The sequence below is a fragment of the Lygodium microphyllum genome, chromosome 10, assembly GCF_053477565.2.
Source record: "Lygodium microphyllum isolate KBCC chromosome 10, Lygodium_microphyllum_v1.1.10, whole genome shotgun sequence".
In the NCBI taxonomy this organism is placed as follows: Eukaryota; Viridiplantae; Streptophyta; class Polypodiopsida; order Schizaeales; family Lygodiaceae; genus Lygodium; species Lygodium microphyllum.
This window is the reverse complement of record NC_141144.1, coordinates 115,053,303-115,075,060: the sequence shown is the minus strand read 5'-3', so window position 1 is coordinate 115,075,060 and position 21,758 is coordinate 115,053,303. Positions and strand designations below refer to the sequence as shown.

Genomic DNA, 21,758 nt, shown 5'->3' with positions numbered 1-21,758 from the left:
CTATTTGGCCTCTACATTGATGAGATCTCAAAGTACATAGATAGATTGGGCGAGGAGGGATCGAGCCTGGGAGGGACACTGATACCTATCTTACTATATGCGGACGACATAGTCCTCATCTCCAGCACACCCGAAGGGCTGCAACGCCAACTGGACGCACTACAAGCCTTCTGCCAAGACAAAGACCTAACTGTGAACCTGGGGAAAACCAAGGTCATGGTGTTCAACACGTCAACCCAATGGCTCCGACGGTCGGTACCCCCCTTCACATACGGTGGAGAAACCATGGACGTGGTCCAAAGATACGTCTATCTGGGGATTACATTCTCTGGACCGAGATTTACCCTGAGAAAAACCATGGAAGATAGACTAACCCGAGGCTATGCAGCCCTCGGGTCAATGGAGAACCAATGTGTCCGCATACAGTTTCAGGAACCCCGGACAAAGCTCTGGCTTTTTGACACCCCGGACAAAGCTCTGGCTTTTTGACACCTTGGTCACACCAGCCCTCCTGTACGGGGCTCCCATATGGGGGTCCAATCTCTACCACACGCGGAGGGCCCCATAGGATCAGCCACTGCCTAAGGAGAAGGCCACCTATGAGGGATGGGACCAGATGGAGAGACCCCTAATACTTATGATCTCACGGCTGATCCGAAGTAAGCCCTCCGTACCACACGAGATCATCCGTGCAGAGCTGGGGGCACCGCCCCTCGTGGCTGAGGCCCTCTTCTAGACCGTGACCTTCTTGCGCCGAATATGGGACCTGCCCCGGCACCGGTACCCCAGATTCGCCCTGAAGTCATCCAAACAGCTAGCAACACAAGGGGAGACTGAGTGCTGGTATGCTCGAACAGAGACCTGGCTACGGCTCCATGGCCTGCACATGGACCACCTCCCCCCACTACAATACAGCCTAGACTGCCCACACCTGGAGCTCAGCCGAGAGGAGGTAAATCGCATCACCAGAATGGATATCATCCAGACAGACACCGCCAGGACATGGGTGACCCCCACATTGGAACCAGGAACCAAGAAGGCTTTCTACCGAGAACACTTCCTGCATATCTCCCCGGACGGCTTCATCACCCGCCCAAGCTACATGGACACACACCTGTCTCACGGGGTCAGAAGTGCCATCGGACAGATCCGCACGTCTTGTCGAAACGGGTAGATACGGGGCCAACCCCCTCCCCCCAGAAGACCGAACCTGTCAGCTCTGCCATCTCGAGCCAGAGACCGAGGAACACTATATCTGTAAATGCCCAGTGTACTACGAAATCCGGGGACGCTTCCACTACCTATTCAGCGAAGGATTCGGACCACTCTCCAAGGTGATGGAATTCAAAGACCAGAGATGCCTGGGGCTCTTTCTACTGGAAATACGACGCCACAGAGACCACCTCCTACGAACCACGGAGCAAAGACAAGGAGCCACCAACCAACGCACACTCAACGACTTCTACCAAATACCAGCTACCCTCCCCACCACCGAGGCCCCACCAGCCCAACCGGCCTCCCGGCCCCCGGGGACCACCTTAGAAATAGCCACACCGAGAGGTAAAGCCCGGCGACCACACCCCGCCGGCCCCCATCCCCGCAGAAGACACGGGTCGAAGATACAAGGGATACTACGCCGCCATCGGAGGGCCCTGCCCCGCCACTTTACCCTCTCCATGCTAGACCGACCCATGCGGGACATCTTAGGCTGAATACCCTAGGAGCAGTTCCACACCGCACTAGGAGTACCTCTAGATTGTATCTAGTCCAGATATCATTTTGTACCTACTCAATTTAGTTCAACATAGCATAAATGTTAGCTTCACTGGGACTTTTGAAATCTCCCAGACATTTGTATGCAACATTTTGGTCTCATAGGCCAACTTGGCCTGTTGTAGACATTAATATAACTTTCTTTCTTCTTTCTTTCTTTCTCTCTCCCCGTGTTACAATTCCTTCTTTCGTTGCGCACTCTCACGCCATCTTCTACTCCATGTGTTTGTATCTCTCCTCCATGAGCTACTCATACGGTCACCATGCCCCTGCCCAATCAATCCATTTCCACTTTTGGATCCACTATGCACACTTCTTGCATGCATGGTGAGCACTCTCAGATTAATTCTCAACTGTCAAGGATAGAAAGTTTGTAATAGTAAGAGATAGACCTGAGTTTCTTGTGGCACGACCTATCAAGCAAGGCACTTTCAAATTGTTTAATAGGCAAATAATGGGCCTAATGATTGCAAACACTACCATGATAAGAGCGGCATATCAATGAGGGCAGTAAACTCACAAATAGACCAGAACTTCTTCAATTTTTACCAACTCCAACTTCAACTTCAACTTCATCTTCATCTTGGACTATTCTTACTATCTCTTCCTCTTCCACCTCTTCTTCCTCTTCTTACTTTCCAAATTGATACTGCAGCAATGCAAGGGCAAGAAAGTTTTTAATAGTGAAAGTTAGACCTAATGTGTCTTGTCTTTCTCAGCTGTAAACCAGTTGTTGCTGTAGAGCACGAAGAATGAGAGTAACTAGATATGGAGGATAATTATCCCTATAAGAGAAACTGTGTATGTGCACGCTCACGCGCTACTTCTTTGCCGTGACTTTTGTACTCTTTTAGTTATTTGACATTCTCTAAAGCGAATTTATGCACCATGGCCCGGAGCCATCTGACATCTTGTAATCTTGTGCCTTTCGTGATTAATACAATTACCTATTACGAAAAAAAGAAACTATGTGCGCACGTATGCACACGCTTATATAGGATAAGCTTGAGTAGTAGACAAAATATCTTTAAGACACCATACATAGAAAACATTTGCTTATGTCTCATTTGAATGCAGCAATGATTTCACCTTTGACATCTTACTTGTTCTACCGAGCAAGGAAAAATCATTGTAAAATATAGACTTCACAAATCCAATACTAATTCCCTTCATTGTTTGGGTTCCCAAAGCATAATCTTGGCATTTCTACATAGGCCAAGGTTCTAACCTATGCATTTGTCCTTCATTTATTGCAATGATCTATAGAGGGTGTTCACACCCACACAAATACTCTTACACACCATGGCATGATCATATATAAAAGGGAATATAACTCAAACACAAGCAACATCACATCCTCATCTTCACCAACTATGTCCAAGATACAATTGTCTCTTCTTCTGATAGTAATTAGTACACCCTACTTGCATTTTGTGCCTAGAATTATGGCAACAATTCACATCATCTATTTGCATTTTGACCCTAGCATTTGTCTTTATAATTTTCTCTTGCATCAAATCCCTTTTTCTGTGTCCTAGGTAGCAAAAGAGTTTATATGCCTAGTATCTTAGTAACATTGCAAATAGACCACATCAGTGTGTGACTTCTTTACAATCAATCTACGAAAGCATTTGTTCCAACTAAGAGAGTACTTATTCTTTGTATAAAATGGTTTTGTCATGTAATGGTTGATGATTGGAGATCAAATGAACTCTCAAGAGTCAACATAGAATGAGGTGGGGATAACAGGAAGAGGGACTAGAGATAGTGATGGCAATAGGAAACGGTCAAAACTTAGGGACAAGGAAAATCACATAAGGTTGAGGTGGGGCTGGAAAGGGACTAATAACTATTCAAAAACCAAATTTTGCCAAAGTTGTGAAGATATGCTAGGGTTTGCACTGAGAAAACATAGCATGTACGACCAAGACTAAAACACAAAGACTCAAACAGAGACAAGCAAACCCTAAATGCAAAACGCAAAACGCAAAAACTCAAAACTCAAACACAAAGAGAAGAAACTCTAAAGTGAACGAATGCTATAAATGAATGTAAGAGTGTACAGAATGCCCAAGGTCAAAGCAATGGAGTGTCGAAGAGTGACATCCATCGAAGATGGATCCCAAGTGCTGTGACCACTAGTCAGAGTATCGGAGTGCAGAAAACACCAAACATTGATTAACAAAGTGTCAGGAAACTGAGGCGACAGCAAGAGAGGTGTTTGCTAATGTAGACAGCCTACTAGACACAAAGTGTGCGAATCTCGCACAAAGGCTAGCCTCCACAATCACCACACAATACTCTTTAGAAAAGCACCGACTCTGATACCATGCGAAGATATGCTTGGGTTTGCACTGAGGAAACACAACATGTATGACCAAGACTGAAGCACAAAGACTCAAACAAAGACAAGCAAAACTCAAACCCAAAACGCAAAACACAAAACTCAAAACTTAAACATAGAGACAAACACAGAGAGAAGAAACTCTAAAGTGAAGGAATGTTGTAAATGAATACCTAAATTCATGACTCTGAATTTGACTGAGGTTTTTTTTCCTCCCAGAAAGAATTCCACCTTAGCAGTTTGCCTGGTACAAGTTACCTCACGACCGTTTGCCAATTCCACAAGCAGGGTAGGTGCTTCTACTGTGGCTATTCCTAATCTTTTTGCACATGCTGGTGAAATAAAGGAATGTGTACTGCCACAATCAATCAAGGTTTTGAAACCTTTACCTTGATAGTCCGACGGTGTTTGAATCACCGAGAACTGGCGATTTGGTCCTTTCTTGTGTAAAGCGGCATGGACTGTCGCTCTTTCGAATTCTGCTTCCATAGTCGGATCTTCCTCTTCTTCTTCTTCGCATCTTTGCCTATTGGCAATGCAAGCGGTTCTTCCTCTTCCACGGGTGGCGGATCCTTGACCGCGGCCTGCACCTTGGAGAGGCGTTTAACGATGTCCTCCGCTGAGCTTGGGACATTGCCTCTTGAAGTGACCGGGTTCGTTGCAGTGGAAACATCGGAGGTTTCGGCCATTACTTTGAGTAGGAACAAAGTTGTTGACGTTATTTGTCCTTGCTTTCTTCCTTTGTCCCTGATTGTGACCTTGAACTCTCTTCACTTGGGGTCTGAATGCTCCTCTGTTCGGGTCACTATAGGATCAAGTTTTGTTACCCCTCGGTCTAGCTTGCACCTCCTAAATTATAGGCACCGCTCGAATGAGTGCATCCTGAAGATCTGATGGACGCATAGATTCGAGACGGGTATTTACGGGTGGATTTAAGCCCGCACAAAATTTGGACACCTGCTACGTCATGTCCATCTGTGGCGCATACTTTAAAAGTGAGACGAATTTAGAGTAGTATGCGTCCAGAGTGAGTCCTAGCTGTTTTAGCTCGTAGAACTCATTCATTTTCTGCGTACGATATGCAGGTGGCAAATATCTCCCCTACACGGCTTTCTTTAACTTCTCCCAGGTAACGGACCCGTCTGAAGTCCCTTGATCCCTGCACCATTGTTTCCACCAAAGTCTGGCTTCGCCGGTGAGTTTTAACTTGGCGAGCATGGCCTGATTGGTAGGTGCAATACCCGCTGCTTCAAAGTAATCCTCCATAGATTAAATCCAAATTTCAGCATCAGACTGGACGAATCTGCCTCTCCTGTCAAACTCGGGTGGCTTTATCTGCTTCAGGAGGAACTTCTTCTCCTAGGTCACAGCAGTACTTGATGTAGGGGGCGAATTTGGAACCTGTACCTGGGGTTGTGCCTGGATAAAAGTTTTCTTAACGTTATTATATGATAATTGGCGTTAGCTTATCTTTAGTTCAGCTATGAAGCTACTTAACTTTTTAACAACTCTGATGCACAGCTAGATATTGATAAAAGAAGTCTTTATTTATATTTACATGGGAGTAGCCTTATACAACGTCTCGTGTGATGATAATCCAATCATTGCATTCAGTTTGGGGAGAACAACATTGTATTGCATTTGTCTACAGGAACTGTGTAATAGTAGGGTTTTGGGTCATGGATCTTTAGGAATCGATAATTCATTGGAAGTTCAGGATACCCTTTTCGTTGGAATCCATACTTCTCATGGCGACCCAACACTTTAATCCTGTCGGCTGGGATTATACGGGTTACTTCCTCATATATATATGAGTTCATTTCAACCCTCCGACCTTGAATATGTAAAGTCGAATTTACGTGAGCTTCCACAAAAATGAACAGCTTCACAACTTTTAAGTCTTCCAACCACTTGATCCTCTTTAGGTTGGTCTGTAGATAAGCGAACCGGTGGGCAGCTATGTAGTAGATTCCTGAAGACCCCATCCATCTTCGTTCTATGTATAAAGGTGATGGATTATAAATCTGCTCCAGGATGTTCATCATCCCAATTCTTTGTCTATAAAGCGGAGAATGCATTGCAGTCATAAACATGACCCAAAACACCAAAAACTTGTTCCACGCTTCATAGTTCTGCAAGACAGCATTGAAGATGAGGAAATGTTTGGACAGCAATAATTTCTTTACTTCATTTTATTGAGATCTCATAAAAACAATTCCGTTGTTGGTGGGCTCTGATACCAACTTGTAACGTGTCCCCTAGTATCATCCAAGACACGTCTTAGCAGTCCATCGAAAATGATGTCTAGAAAGCTTCGCCCAGCACTCCCGTGGAATGTTACGGGTTTTACGATCTAGGTCTTTCCGCGTCTGCCACGTAGCGGAAGTATTCTGGCCGTTCCCACTTAGGATCGACCGGAATTAGGGTTTTCCTGATGGGTCATCAACTAACAGCAACTAGTGTCAGACCCGAGCGAACTACTTTACGCAGAAACGCCAGGTCCGAAGCGGATTCACGCTGCACTTGGTTCAAGGAGAATGGGAAACGAGAGGAATGCAAAGCTCAACCTCTCTGCCATAAGGCATAGTCCCATTCCGTTCCCCTAAAACAGCGTAAATCGGGTAAGACGTAACTCTAGGTCATCGTTCTCGTTATTCTTTTTGATAATGATGATCATTCCGCTGTTCTTCGAGATTATTTTTTAGAAAAGTTCCCGGCTAACCGGGACCACCCAACCGTAGGACGGACCCATGGCCCATCCTCCGCACTTTCCTCGGTTTGTTTTAGTTATGTAATTATCTAAGACATTCATTTGACATATAACAATCAGCTTCTTTAATTAACCTTGTTAAGCACTGGTTCCTTCACATAATCTTATTACGTGACATAGAAAAACAACATCAAGCAAGTTCTTTTAACATTTCATCATTTTATCTTTGAAATACAAGGAGTTTCGCCCGTAGGCTTTTCCATACTCTGCCCGAAGGCTAACCAGTAATCTCCAGGGATCACTATTCCAAGCTTCCGCCCGTCAACTAGTATGCGGGCCTCGAGATCCAATCCCGAGTCACGTTAGCCTCTTGTGTAGGACCCGGAAGGCGAGGGATTTACGGCCAGAGCCCCCCCTGGCACCCAAGCGTCCTCCTGCTCCAAGTAGAACTTAACGGAAAGACCTCTCGCGGCGGGTTCGGTCCACGTTCCCGGCGCGGTCAACAACCCCCTTGGTTAGGGTCAGGCAGGCAGTCGGGGGTAACTGAAGCTGCCTCTCCCTTCAGGCCTTTAACCTGAAGTATAGGTACTTATTTAATTTGTAATTCGTAATTCAAACAGAGCCCTAAAATCTCTAGCAAGCACAAACATTTCCATTAATCAACCCAGTTGTATGGCAAACTGCTAAGGAAGTGGTCTTTCATTTTGAGTGTATCAGCACTCGTTCCCAAGGTGTCTTGTAACTTGGCAAGATCTCTTACATTCTGGTGTAGGGCATACCCAACTTGGTTAACCCTAAGGTACCTTAGATATGCTAGTTTTTGGTTTATAACTTTCCTTATTTAGAAGGATATCCAAAAATACGTCTTTTTGCAAGATAACTTGCGTAAGGATCTCCCGTCCTTGATGAGGGTTTTTCCCTTTTCTCCTTGTGAATCAATCACAAAATGATTTCCTACATGTTGCGCAAGTCCTGCGATGGAATAATCTGTTTAGATTCTTTAAGCTGGCGAATGTCAGGCCTAGGGTTTCTTCATTTAAGAACCTTAGGGACAAACCCTAGTTTCTTATTTTTATGAATTTATTGTCCCTACGGTAAGGAAAGTAGTCAAGTGTTTAGGGTATGAATGTTTCTATGTTTAGATTGGTTCAGTTATCTTTTGGAAGGTAATATTAATCGTCTTGTTACAGTTTTACTATCCTTGCGACAATTTACTCTCCCAATTAATACAGTTTAATTTGGCATATAGCCTAATGCCAATGTGATACAAAGAGCGACAATACTCCTTGGGACAAAAAGGCCTAGCTGTGAAATTGGTGTATACACACTTTATTAGTCCCAAGTCCTCAAATAGCAGGGGAAAAGTGTTAATAGAGTGTCATCCAGCAGTCCCCTTTTACATTTTCTTTCCAAATGAATTCGTATATCTAATTTTTATACTTGTTAATTCCTAACATTTAACTTCCGTTTTCTTTAAAGATGAACTCATGCCAAATAACAACAATTGCCTGGCTAAGATGTGCAACTAGCAAAGATAACTCCCTCGTAATTTAAGCATCGAAAGAAACCTTTCTTGAATTTAGCTATTTACCATGGATCGTTGCGAAAGGAATAAGACTAATGGTGCAAGATATAATTTCTACATTTTAGGAATATATTACTATAGTAAATGGTTAATCTTGCTTGTAATTTTATAATGTTTGCTACAATTTGAAGAAAGCTAAGTTGTATATATTGTCATTCATAAGCTAACTTCTTCGTTTAAAAATAACTCGAACAAATATATCCTATCCTTAACAATTTTTCTTTGCATGATCGACTTAAAACCAAATTAACACCAAGAAGAAAAAGCCTGGCTTTGAGGTGAGATATCCACATGGATACCGGGAGATGACCCTCCCGCAGCTACACCTTGGACTTTCTTCGGCGGCATCGTAGTTCGAATGTGAGATAGCCTTTTCCTTTTTCTTCTTGGAATTCCACCGTCTTCTCCTTCCTTTTCTTTTACCTTTTTCCCACTCTTCCTCCTTCACTCCCTCTTTTCACTCCCTCTACTTCCCTCCCTATCTTTTATCTCACGGCTATTTCTCCCTTACGGGATACCATACGAGGCCATGATGATGAATTGGATTTTTAGGACATGGGAGTGTGTGGACACCGGCTTGTTTGATAAAACTAAGAACACAAAGCTCAACTAAGAGAGCACTTGCACAAAAAGATCTAAAAAGTGAGTGAAGGAATTAATGCAAGAGAATGGAAGTCCGCAAGGTAGCCTAAGGACAAGGTAGGCCTATGGGTGTGACTTGAATAGTCTTAAGAGCTAAGAGGGGGGGAAAAAGAACAAGGGCTTAGGGGAGAGAATTAAAAACCCGGGAGGGGGAAACAAGGGCTTAGGGGGGAATTAAAAACCCGGGAGGGGGGGGGGAAGGACAGAGGTGTGAAAAGGGGGCTTAGGAAGCCCCCTTGGAAGCTTCCAAGCCTTCTGGAAGCCTCACAAAGGCACGTGGGGGTTGGAGGCTATCGACAGATGGCGGCTAAGATCGGGCTGCTGGGCCGGCAGACGAATGACGGCAGCCTCTGCAGCGCCTCCTCTCCAATCCTCCTCACGACGCACTCAGAGACTCACTCTCTCCTTCTCGGCAGTATGACAGCATACAGCTTCATGGCATTGCTCTCCTTGTCTCCTTCGACCTTCTCTCTGATGGCTCCACCTCCTTTTTTCCTGTCCAGCGGCCCCCCCCTCCCTGACGTTTAAATAGTGGAGGGGAGGGGGATCTTCTCTTCTTGCGTGTCGCCACGCATGTCCTCCCTCCCTCCAAAGGCTCCACCAAGGAGCTTAGTAGCTCCTTCTATTCCCCTCCCCCTCCAGCTCGTCAGTCGGCTGGAGGGATAAGGGGGGAATAATTTTTAAAAAAAAATCCATTAACTAATTTATTTGTATTAACGCGGGATATTACAAGTGCTATGATGACTTAGCAGATGGAGACCTCCAAACAACAAGGCAATGGCTGAAAACATGCCACCTAGTGCTGGATAGTGATGGGCTACAGTCAATGATGGCTGGACAAAATATGGTAGGTGGCTGATAGCTGAAATCTACACAATAGAGTGAGAAACCTGCACAAAAGGATGAGGCTGAATGGTGGGCAGCCCATCTATTTATAGAGGTTGAAGGGTACCCCAAAAAATTAGGGTTTTGGTGGACCACTGAAACTCTCTTGAACCGCAACCCAATTTGTGTTTTTCATTAATTAAGCGTGTTTTGGGGCTGTTTAAAAATGCTAAATAGCTATAAAGCGTTTTAGCTCAACAAAAGTTATTGGAGAAAAGCTATGAAGAAAAGTAAAGCAAACTTCCAAATATTTGCAGCTTTGATTTACTAAGTTTCCAAACTATGAAAATATTCCATCTCTAAATCCAAACAAGGACACCCTCAAAACAACATGAATTTGCAACTTGCCTTCTTGTGATCAGCTTCTCGCAACTCATCAATAAATTTGTCCATTTCCACAGTGCTCTGGAAAGCTTTTTCGGCACTTGAGTTTGAAGCATGCAGGTGATGATCCCTTTTTAATTTGGTGCAACCAGAAAATCATTTCAGAAAGGCTAACAATGTCCTGTCATTGGAAAGAAATAGTGTTCTGTAAAAACTCACAAAAATGGAGCAAAACAACATACCTTTTTCTTTGGCTGAAGCACCACGGATGAGATGTTTGATGAGAAATATTAAATGTCTGTGCCCGCTGTTTAAAAATTCCAGACAACACATGTTAAACCATTCAGATCTTTGTCTTCATATTCAAAAATCATTGAAGAACAGAAATAGATAACATATATGGAACTGAATTTAAAATATATAACTAGCATTATGAAAGTGTCATAGGGGGCCTCAAAAATGCTTGCTAACCTACGGAAGAGGGAGTAATCGCATGAAAAGAGCATGAAATAATGAACAAAAGAAGATCAACAAGAAGCCATGATGTATGGTCTTCTATTTGAAATTGCTAAAGTTTTACAAAATAAACTTTAACTACCAAACATAACTGGCCATAAGTTTGGACTAGGCAGCCAACTTTTGGGCTTAAGTGGCCCCCTCTTCTCTCAAGCTGGCTAAACTTTTGGCGGTCTTGTATGTAATGCCTGCATATAAGACAGGAATTACCATTTGCTAAGGCAAGATAGTCCTACATTTAATCTTTTCAACCCCTTCTGCAACCACATTTTGATATTTTAATCTTCTAAATGCAGCAGTATCCCAATCTTAGTGCCAAGACACCAAGAAACGAGGCACAAAGGGTATGTGTACTGATGACTAAACTTCAAGTTGATAAACCTTGTAGCCTTCCTCAATGTGATTTGAAGGAGGAGATCTATGTCGAGCAACCTCCTGGCTTTGGATCTTCAGATGGGAAAGTCTACAGGTTGAAGAAGGCCTTGTATGGCCTCAAGCAGGCTCCGCGTACATGGAACGAGAAGATTGATTCGTTCCTTCAATCACAATTGGGATATCGACGCTCCAAGGCCGATCCGCAGCTTTATATGCACACTTCCGAGGTTGGTTGTGTGCTTTTTGTGTTGTATGTTGACAATTTGATTGTCACAGGTGATCATGCACAGAAGGTCAAAAAGACGAAGGCAGCTTTACATCAGGCGTTCGAGATGACGGACTTGGGTCTCCTCCACTTCTTCTTGGGCCATGAGATTTATCAGTCTCAGAGGGGGATTTTCATCTCTCAGCAAAGATATGTACAAGAGCTCTTGGTTTCTTTTGCGATGGAGGATTGTCGGACCATTTCTACACCTATGGATCCGAACTGGAAGGCCACTTCACATTCAGATTCTCCCATGGCGGATGCTTCCCGCTACTGTCAGTTGATTGGATCATTGATTTGGCTCCTCAACACTCGTGTTGATCTTTGTTTTGCTGTTGGTCTCTTGGCGGGGTTCATGAGTGAACCTCAGACGGTGCATTGGCAGGCTGCACAGAGGATACTTCGGTATTTGAGGGGGACATCTGATTTAGGGATTCATTATCCAGCAGGCACAGGTGGTTCAGATCTTGTACTTGCAGGTTGGAGCGACTCTGATTGGGCTGGTGATGTGGACCACAGGCGGTCTACTACAGGTTATTGTTTTACCTTGGGTGCAGTTGTTATCTCATGGAGTAGCAAGAAGCAGCCCACCATAGCCCTTTCGTCTACTGAGGCGGAGTATCGGGCCGCGTCTTTCACATGTGAGGCTGTGTGGCTTCGGAGATTGTTGGAGGAGCTTGGCTGCCCCCAGACTCGTTCTACTTTGCTGCAATGCGACAATGAGAGTTGCATTGCTTTGGCACGGAATCTCGTTTTCCATGCCCGGACAAAGCACATAGAGATCCAATACCACTTCATCAGAGCGAAGCTTCTAGATGAGACCATCGCTGTGGAGTACTGCAAGACGAAGGACAATCTTACAGATTTGTTTACGAAGGCCCTTCCCCAGGCTCTACTTCGGAGACATGCCAGATCCCTTAGGCTTCTGCCCCGTCTAGGCTCTGAGAGGAGGTGTTAGCGATGTCTGTCAGATTCTGGCCATACCAGTCAGGACCGGTTGGACTGACCAGTCGGCGGACTGCCACGTGGCAGTCCGACTGTACTGCACCAGTCGGCTGCATTTAATGCAGCCGACCTGTCTTTTCTGGCGCATATTTCCTGGCTATTTATAGCTGATGTCCAGCACAATCTCTCACACTTCTGATCACAGGTTTCAGGCTGGAGATTTGTGCAGATTACATCTCTGTTTGCAGATTTCAGGCTGGAGATCGTGCAAACTGCAGCGGACTTCGAGGTGAACAGCAGGTTGCATCATCGAGGTGAAGACGCACAGTCTCGCGCACTGCGCCCGTGTACATATCTGCATATCTTTGTATACAGCACACTTTATACAGATCTTCATCTTCCACTGTCTCTTTCTCTCTCTTCTCTCTGCGTTCTCTCTCTCTCAGTCTTGGTCCCACGCTTCCGCGTCACTGCACTCTAACATTCCCCGGCTTCCCGGCACTCTTAGCAACATTCCAGATCATTGTTGGACTCCCCGGCATTAGTTCTTGGCTCCCGATGATCGATTCGAGCGCTTCCCCCTTCAGCCATTGCAGTATACACAATCCTAGGAGTGTCAAAACAGGACAGCACTTGGCATTTACTATTTGATGCTTCTTGGCATTGCCTGTTTGATGCCTATTGATGCCCGGTAATGCCCAGATGTTATGGGATGCTATGTCTATGCTTTGGGACTGATTTGGAGCAAATTTGGGCACCATTTGAGCTTCATTTAACAGTAAATATGCTGCTGTAATACAGTGGGCTGAAGCTCATTTACTTGGTGTATGCATTGGTTCTTGGATCCGGGGTGCTTACTGGAGGATTGAATGATCATACCGATGTATTTGGAGATTGTCAATTGCTTCTTTTAGGTTCCGGAATGCTTTTGAGCTTGGAACACTGCTTTACATTTAGGCTTCTTGCCTTTATGCTTTGGTCAGATATGGATGCCACTTGGTTTGCCCATGCTTGATAGTTACTTGGAGCTTCATCTTCAGACGTATTTGAGCATTTTGGACCTACTAGGCATTACATTTGGTTGTCAGTTACATGCTCTTTGAATGCTTTTAGGCTTATGCTTTACGGGTCCGAGATAGCTTGGGATTTATACTCTGGATGTACCCTACTGGGATTTGGCATATCTGATGCTATGTACTCCATGTATAAGAACGTTGCTTGCTCTATTTGCATCTGACTTTACTTCCAGTGGGAGCCTCCTGGTATATTCGGTTGTACACAGAGTCTTACTTACACTGGAGCTTAAGCTTGTGGGATAGTTACATGCATTTGCTCTCTTGAGAGCTTTATGTTTGCAATTAGTCTGTAATGGGCTGATTTGATATGTCTATTGGGGCAGGCATCTATCTCCGTCATAGGTTTGTCAGTTTTATATGCATCTTGGATGATTATTCATTGAGCTTCTTACTCTATCAGTTGTGCTTGTGCTTGGTCTCTTCTCTTACCCCAAGACCCATTACATGCATGACTTCTAGACCTATGAGATGTCTCTTGTCTGACAGGTTATTGGTTTGACAATTCTTGGTACCTTCTTGCCCTTTGACACTCACTGTTGGATGTATCTTGCTACCTGGTAGTTGCAGTGACATACATATCAGTGATTGCTTCACTTTGGGACAGTTTTACATACTGCTGTCATTTATTCCAACAAGCTGAGATCTGCAGATTTCGAGCACTTCTATAAGGGTAATGCTTACTATTTGATATTATCTTGGTCATATTTGGTGGGCAAGTGCTTCTCTTGGTGATATCCACTCTTTCGGCCAATTTTAGCAATGGTTTTAGTGCATTTTCTGCTAATTACAGCAACCTGCAATTTTGTTTTTTTACTTTGATTTGGGACAGTATGGCTGGTCATCTAAAAGACACAGCTCTCTTTAGCATTGCCAAGTTGGATGGTACCAACTATGGGTATTGGAGGTCCCAGATATGGCAAGTTTTGGTGCAGAAATTGCAGATTAAACGCTTGCGTTTCAAGGGTGTTAAACCCGAGAATATGGATGATGATGTTTGGATGGAAGTTGATGAGCTATGCAAGTCTACCATTATCTTGTCACTCTCAGAAGAGGTCCATCATAATGTTGTTGAAGATGAGAATCAAAGTGCATGGAATTTATGGGAGAAGATTCAGGAGCTTTATGCGCAGCAGAGTCCTACGTCACAGATGTATTGGCTGAAGCAGTTAATGGACCTTCGCATGAAAAATGAGACATCCCTATCATCTCATTTCAGTCAGTTTCATGCTATCATGAAGAATCTGTTGTCACAGGCTATTGAGTTCAAAGACAACTTGCATCCGTTGTTTCTGCTTGGCACCTTGCCTGAACCATCGGATGTTTTCCGTACTGCCATATGCACAAACAAGCTTGATGGGCTGAAAATCAAAGATGTTGAGAGTGCTTTATTGAATGAGGAAATCAACATGAGAAACAATGATGCTTCCCCCTCTTCACATGCATTGACCGTTAGAGGTAGCAGACATGGTAGGCATGATAATGATCATAAGGGCAGGGACTCTCAGAAGTCCAGGTCCAAGTCGCGTCGTCGCAGTAAGTCCCGTGTACGAAAGTCTCATCTTACCTATCATTATTGTGGGAAAGCAAGACATATTAGGCCGCAGTGCCATAAGATGCGAGATGATAAGCGCAAGGAAAAGGGAAAAGAGAAAGTGCAAGAAAAGTCTTCTGAGCGTAGTATTATACCTGCAAAGTCTAGTGTGAAGATAGAAGAGGTTAATGTCATGCAAGCCACTGATTCAGATGAAGATTACATACTTGCAGCTTCTTCATGCGATGCCTTACAAGCTTCTGAGATACATTCTATGTATGAGCAGTGCTAGCTTTTGGATTCGGGTGCGTCATTTCATGTGACACCCTGTAGAGATTGGTTTCATACCTATCGTACCATCTCTGGTTCTATAACTCTTGGTGATGACAGGTCTCTTGACATTGTGGGCATTAGAGATGTTCGGCTGCAATTTCCTTCTAGCAGTTCTTTTGTTTTGCATGATATACGCCATGATCCTGTGTTGACTCGCAACCTTATGTCAGCTGGACAACTTGATCATGCACGGTATTTTGTGTCTTTTGGAGACTCTGTGTGGAAGATTACTCGTGGCAAGCTTGTGCTTGCAAGAGGTGCCAAGTCTGGCAGCCTCTATCCCTTACTTGTATCTGGAGCTACCTTGGATCATGTTTTATCTGTGGATTCCATCCCCCATGTATCCCTTTGGCATGCTCGTTTGGGACACATGTCCCTTAAAGGAATGAAAATGCTCCATGCTTTGCACTATCTTCCGCCTTTTGACTCTTCGCATTTTGATTCTTGTGATCATTGTTTGTATGCAAGCAGACTAGAAATATGCATAAAAAGTCTGGTAAGAAACGCATGGGTGAGCCCTTGGCTCTTGTGTACTCAGATATATGTGAGCCTATGCCCTGGCAGTCACTCGGTTGGGCAAAGTACTTTGTGACTTTCATAGATGATTACTCACGTAAGGTTTAGGCTTATCCCATAAAGAGAAAATCTGATATCTTAGACACGTTTCAACGTTGGCTTGCATTAGCAGAGAACCAATCTGGGAAAAGACTAAAATGCCTAAGGTCAGATAATGGAGGTGAGTACGTATCGCGTGCTTTTGAGCAGTTTTGTGATGAGCGGGGTATTAAGCGTTAGTTGACCGCCCCTTACACCCCATCCCAAAATGGTATGGCTGAATGCATGAATAGGACCATTCAAGAAAGGGTCCGTAGCATGCTTAGCCAGGCTGGCGTACCGCAGCACTTTTGGACTAACGCAGTTACTACTGCAGCGCATCTCATTAACAAGTCGCCTAGCAGTAGCATTGACTTTCAAGTTGCAAAGGAGGTATGGGCAGGCAAGCTCCCCTCTTATGATCATTTATGTGTCTTTGGATGTGAGACATTCTACCATGTGCCCAAGGACAAACACAATAAGCTGGATCCTAAAAGTATCAAATGCATTTTCATTGGCTATAGAGATACAAGAGAGATGGATTACCGTCTATGGGATCCGCAAGCGCAGAAAGTGATCCGCAGCCATGATATCATCTTTCATGAGGACAAAATGCATATGCAGCCTGAGAAAGTGGTTGAGGTACATAGAGTTATCTTTCAGAAGGAGCCACCTACTCCAGTTCAGCCCACTCCACGGCCACCTATACAGTGTGCAGTATCACCTAATGCTCATGGCCCAGATGTTAGACATGCTGATATTAGACAGGATGTTGGTCAGGCAACAAAGCCTGGGTTGAGGCATTCTACTAGAGATAGACGACCTCCTGACCGTTTTGTGCCCTCTATAGATTATGTACTAGTTACAGATGCAGGAGAGCCTCTCACTTATGATGAGGCTATGCACAGGGGTGATTGTCACTCTTGGGAGAGGGCTATGCAATCTGAGCTTGACTCATTGCATAAGAATCAGACTTGGGATTTGGTTTCCTTGCCTCAGGGTAAGAAGGCTTTGCCATGCAAGTGGGTGTACAAGCTAAAAAGTACCCCTGGACACCCCAAGCTGGCATACAAGGCTCGATTGGCTACTAAGGGTTTTAAGCAAGAACATGGTGTTGATTTTGATGAAGTCTTTTCTCCTGTGGTCAAGATGACCTCCCTACGCTTAGTCTTGGCCTTGGTTGCACAGCTTGACCTGGACTTGTACCAGATAGATGTCAAAACGGCTTTTTTACATGGGGACTTGCATGATGAGATTTACATGGAGCAGTCTAAGGGCTTTCCAGACCCTGGCAAGGAACACCTAGTGTGCAAGCTAAAGAATAGTCTATATGCCTTGAAGCAGCCACCTAGGGAATGGTACCATAAGTTTGATGCATTCATGCAATCACAGGGCTATAGTCGCAGTGCTATGGATTCGTGATTATACACGAAGAAAGTCCGTGAAGGTTCTTTACTGATTTTGATACTCTATGTGGATGACATACTTTTAGCAGGGAGAGCTCATGAGGAGCTAGATGCTCTTAAGGCTCAGCTCAAGAATAGCTTTGAGATGAAAGATTTGGGACAAGCCTCTCATATACTTGGTATGCGCATTACGCGCGATAGATCTCAAGGACTACCCTATCCGTCAGAGGGAGTACATTCATAAAGTCCTTGAGCGCTTCCGCATACAGGATGTTAAGCCTATTGGCTGTCCATTACCTTCCCATGTGAAGGTTTCACAGGCCGATTGTCCGCAGACAGATGAGTAGAGGATCGAGATGGCCAAGATTCCCTATGCATCAAACGTGGGCAATCTTATGTATGCCATGATAGCCACCCGTCCAAATATTGCTTTTGCAGTTGGGGTTGTGGCACGTTATATGGCTACACCTGGCAAGAAACATTGAGATGCCGTAAAGGGTATCATGAGGTACCTGAAGGGCACAGCAAATATGTGTCAGAGATCATAGCCTGTCCTGTTTTGGAGGGCAGTACCAGCAGCAGCAGTCGGACCAGCAGCAGTCGGACTGTGGCAGTCCGACTGCCTGCAGCTGATTTATTCCTGGCTGCGCCCTATTTCTGGCGCCCCGCTTCGTGGCTGTTTTCGACTATTTATAGTCGGCGTTTCCAGCAGTCTGTCCATTCTTCTCTGTCACAGATTACAGACTGGTGCCGTGCAGATTTCTGTCTCTGTTCACAGATTTCAGACAGCAGACAGTGCAGACTGCAGCAGACTTCGAGGTGGACAGCAGGTCGCATCGTCGAGGTGGAGACACGCAGTCCAGCGCACTGCGCCCGTGTATATCTTTGTATTCAGCATTCTTTATACAGCAGATCTTCATTGTACACTGTCTCTTTCTTTCCCTTTTCTCTCTGCGTTCTCTCTCTCTCAGTCCTACGCTTCCGCACCGCTGCACTCTGACATGGTATCAGAGCAGTGTTTGAGGGCTGACTGAGCACAGAATCAACCTGAAGAGGAGTTTCCATCGCGACACAAATTTGCGTTTTTTGCGTTTAAGGGCAGACAGGAGGGCTGCGCCTTGGAACAAGGCTGAAACGAGTGTGGGCGCACAGGAAAGGAGTACAGGTGGTGGATTTGCTGCTGTTTACTGCTGTTTGACGCGGAGGAAGTTTGAGTTTTCAACCTAAAAGTGGAGGTTTTGCTTTTTCATTGCCTCCGGCGGGTGAAGAAGCTTCGGGACGCGGAAGAGCCTTAGCAGGCTGAGTTTACCCAGTCAGAGGGGGCTGCTTTTGCGTTTGAGAAGGCATTGCAGGTGAAGATGTCTACAGAGATGGACTTGGAGTTCCAGGCGATTATGGACCGGAAGGTGCCTGTCCTACCGGCTCTTCCTACAGATCAGAAGCTCGACGGCGACAACTACCGCATTTGGCGCGTTATGATGTTGGCCATCCTTGAGTCCTATGATTTGGCGGAGTTGGTCCAGGAAGATATTGACCGGCCTTCGGTAAGAGATGAGTCCAAACTCTCTTCCGATGCTCGTGCGGAGTTGGCCAGGGCCCAGTCTCATTGGGACAAACTGAATGCCAGGATTCGATCCTTTCTCTTTCTATCATGCACTACAGCCGTGATCGCTCACATCAAGCACTTGACGGTGGCTCGTGAGATATGGCTGGAGCTTGATCAAATGTACAATCGGATGACCCTGATGAAGAGGGTTTCTTTGGAGGTACAGATGCGGACCTTGTCCGTCAATAAGTCTTCTTCGCTAAGGGAACACATTAACAAGCTAAGACAGCTACAGATGCAGGTTCAGAATGCAGGGAAGCCGATTTCCTCCGAAGACATGGCGATCACACTCTTGTCCCAGTTGCCGCCACGATTCGGTACATTTTACTCTGTCCTTATTGCTTCGGGGCGAGAGTCTACTCTTCGGTGGGAAGAGTTGGTTCCTATGGTCTTGGACCAAGAGGAACAGTTAAAAGGACAGAATGCTTCCAAGATGGAGGCGTTGACAGGTCAAGCCTCTCAGAAGAAGGGGAAGGACCAAAAGAAGAAGAAGGGGGATAACAAGTCCAAGAAGGACAAGGAGAAGGACAAGGACAAAGACTCCACATGTCATATTTGTGGAAAGACTGGCCATTGGAAGAAGGATTGCCCTGACAAAGACTCGAAGGACACCAAGAAGAAGGAAACCAAGGATTCTGGAGCGGTGGCTGCACCCTCATCAGCTGCATTTCTACATCTAGTTGTCATTGAGGACGCTTCACCGAATGCTTCTGATGCTGCGATGGCGGCTCCCCAATCTCGAGAGTGGATTATTGATAGTGGTGCCTCACGGCACATGATTCCTTCATCAGATGGTGTTGCCCAGCTGCGACCTTCACGTGGGCAGGTTCTCATTGGAGACAGCTCTTCAGTTTCTATTGCAGGTCGGGGTAAGATGCAGCTTATTCCGGATGGACGAGGTGGCACCCATACCTCAGAGGTTTTGCATGTACCAAGATTAGGGTACCATCTCCTTTCAGTTCATAAGATTTGCTCCCTTGGTCTTTTGGTGGAATTTGACAGTTCTACTGTGCGAGTCCTTGATTGTGAATCGAGGAAGGTTCTATCATCTGGATATAAGGAGAACGGCATTTACAAACTGAAGTCTTCCACTGCCCTCTCTTCTCTTCTTCTTACCTCACAGTCACAGTCTGAGTTATGGCATGCTCGGTTTGGTCACCTGAACTATGACTATCTTCGGAGGGCGTCACATGGACAGCTTGTTCGAGGGTTGCCGGATATAGTGGTGAGCCAGCAGCCATGTGTCTCCTGCATACGGGGGAAGCAGCATAGAGATGCCATTCTCCACACCGCTTCGCGGCGGTCTACTTCACCGATGGAGTTAGTATCTACGGATCTATGTGGCCCTATGCGGAATGAGTCCCTGCGTGGGAGCTCGTACTTCATGCTGATCGTGGATGATTATAGGAGGATGACATGGGCCTACTTTTTGGCACTAAAGTCAAAAGCTTTCTCGCACTTCAAGGATTGGCTTCTCTTTGAGGAGAACCGATCAGGCCGGAAGTTGAAGACCTTGCGATCCGACAAGGGAGGTGAATTTGTGTCTAATGAATTTGCTCGATTTTGTGCAGATAGAGGAATTCATTAGGAGTTTGCCAATACCAATACTCCTCAAGAAAATGGTCTTCTAGAACGGAAGAACCGCAATGTGATCGAGATGGCGCGCACCATGATGGAGCACCGACAGACCCCTCAGGTTCTGTGGGCCGAGGCTGTGGCTACTGCAGTCCACATCCTTAATCGATCTCCTACTTCGGTCGTGGAAGGGATGACTCCATTTGAGGCTTATTTTGGGACGAAGCCAGATGTTTCTTACTTTCGGGTCTTTGGGTGTGATGCCTATGTTCACATTCCCAAGGCTCACCGTGACAAATTTGAAGCGGCTTCCCGAAAACAGGTATTTGTTGGCTACAGCTCCCAGTCCCAAGGCTACCGACTGTATGATCCCGTCAAGCGGGATGTATATACTAGCCGTGATGTGCGGTTTGTGGAGGTTCCGGCTTCTTCAACGGGTGAGGAGCATCCCGTTCTTGGAGATCCAGGGAAGAGTTTGGCTCCTTCTACAGTTCCACTAGAGCCTGTGCCGTCTGATTATGATTCTGTTTCTGACACAGAGTCTACTGTTCCACCGGATCCTTCTGCGGAGTTACCACCGGTGGACATTCCTGAGTCTTCTACTGATGGAGAATGACGAGGGGAGGTTCGGCCTCCTCCTCGCTGGGCCCGTGACACACTCCGTGATTCAAGGATCGAGGGGGTTCCTGAGGAGCGGGGACCGCAGGATGGTCCACGGCGGTCACGGAGGCACCAGGCGCATTCTTCGGAGCTTGTTTGCTCCAATTATTGTTTGATGTCCCGTGTTATGCAGGATCGAGAGCCCACCTCCGTGAAGGATGCTTTACAGTCCGCCCCATGGAAGAAAGCTATGGAAGCTGAGTTGAAGGCTATTGAGAGGAATGGCACTTGGTCCCTTGTGCCACGCCCCCCGAAGAAGAAGGTGATTGGAGTCAAGTGAGTCTTCAAGACCAAATATCTCAGTGATGGTACTTTGGATAAGCACAAGGCTCGCCTTGTTGCTAAGGGTTTTGCCCAACGCCCAGGGATTGACTGTCATGACACCTTTGCCCCCACAGCTCGTATGGCAACCATTAGAGCTGTTCTTGCTTTGGCTGGCCATAGGAGATGGCCTGTTTATCAGTTGGATGTGAAGTCGGCCTTCCTTAATGGTGATTTGAAGGAGGAGATCTACGTTGAGCAGCCTCCTGGCTTTGGTTCTTCAGATGGGAAAATCTACAGATTGAAGAAGGCCCTGTATGGTCTCAAGCAGGCCCCGCGAGCTTGGAACGAG

At 45.6% G+C, this 21,758-nt stretch overlaps 1 protein-coding gene across 5 annotated transcripts in view; it reads right to left on the bottom strand.

Annotated features, from left to right (window-relative positions):
- The window catches only part of LOC148030464 (uncharacterized), a 62,506-nt gene that overhangs the window by 35,542 nt on the left and 5,206 nt on the right, over nt 1-21,758 (bottom strand). For all 5 annotated transcript variants that reach the window (XM_087686790.1, XM_087686792.1, XM_087686791.1 and 2 more), the window contains exons 2-3: nt 10,506-10,570; nt 10,288-10,393 (exon numbers count right to left, since the gene is read on the bottom strand). In XM_087686790.1, the coding sequence (XP_087542916.1) occupies nt 10,288-10,393; nt 10,506-10,570 (171 nt within the window). The remainder of the gene's footprint in view (nt 1-10,287; nt 10,394-10,505; nt 10,571-21,758) is intronic.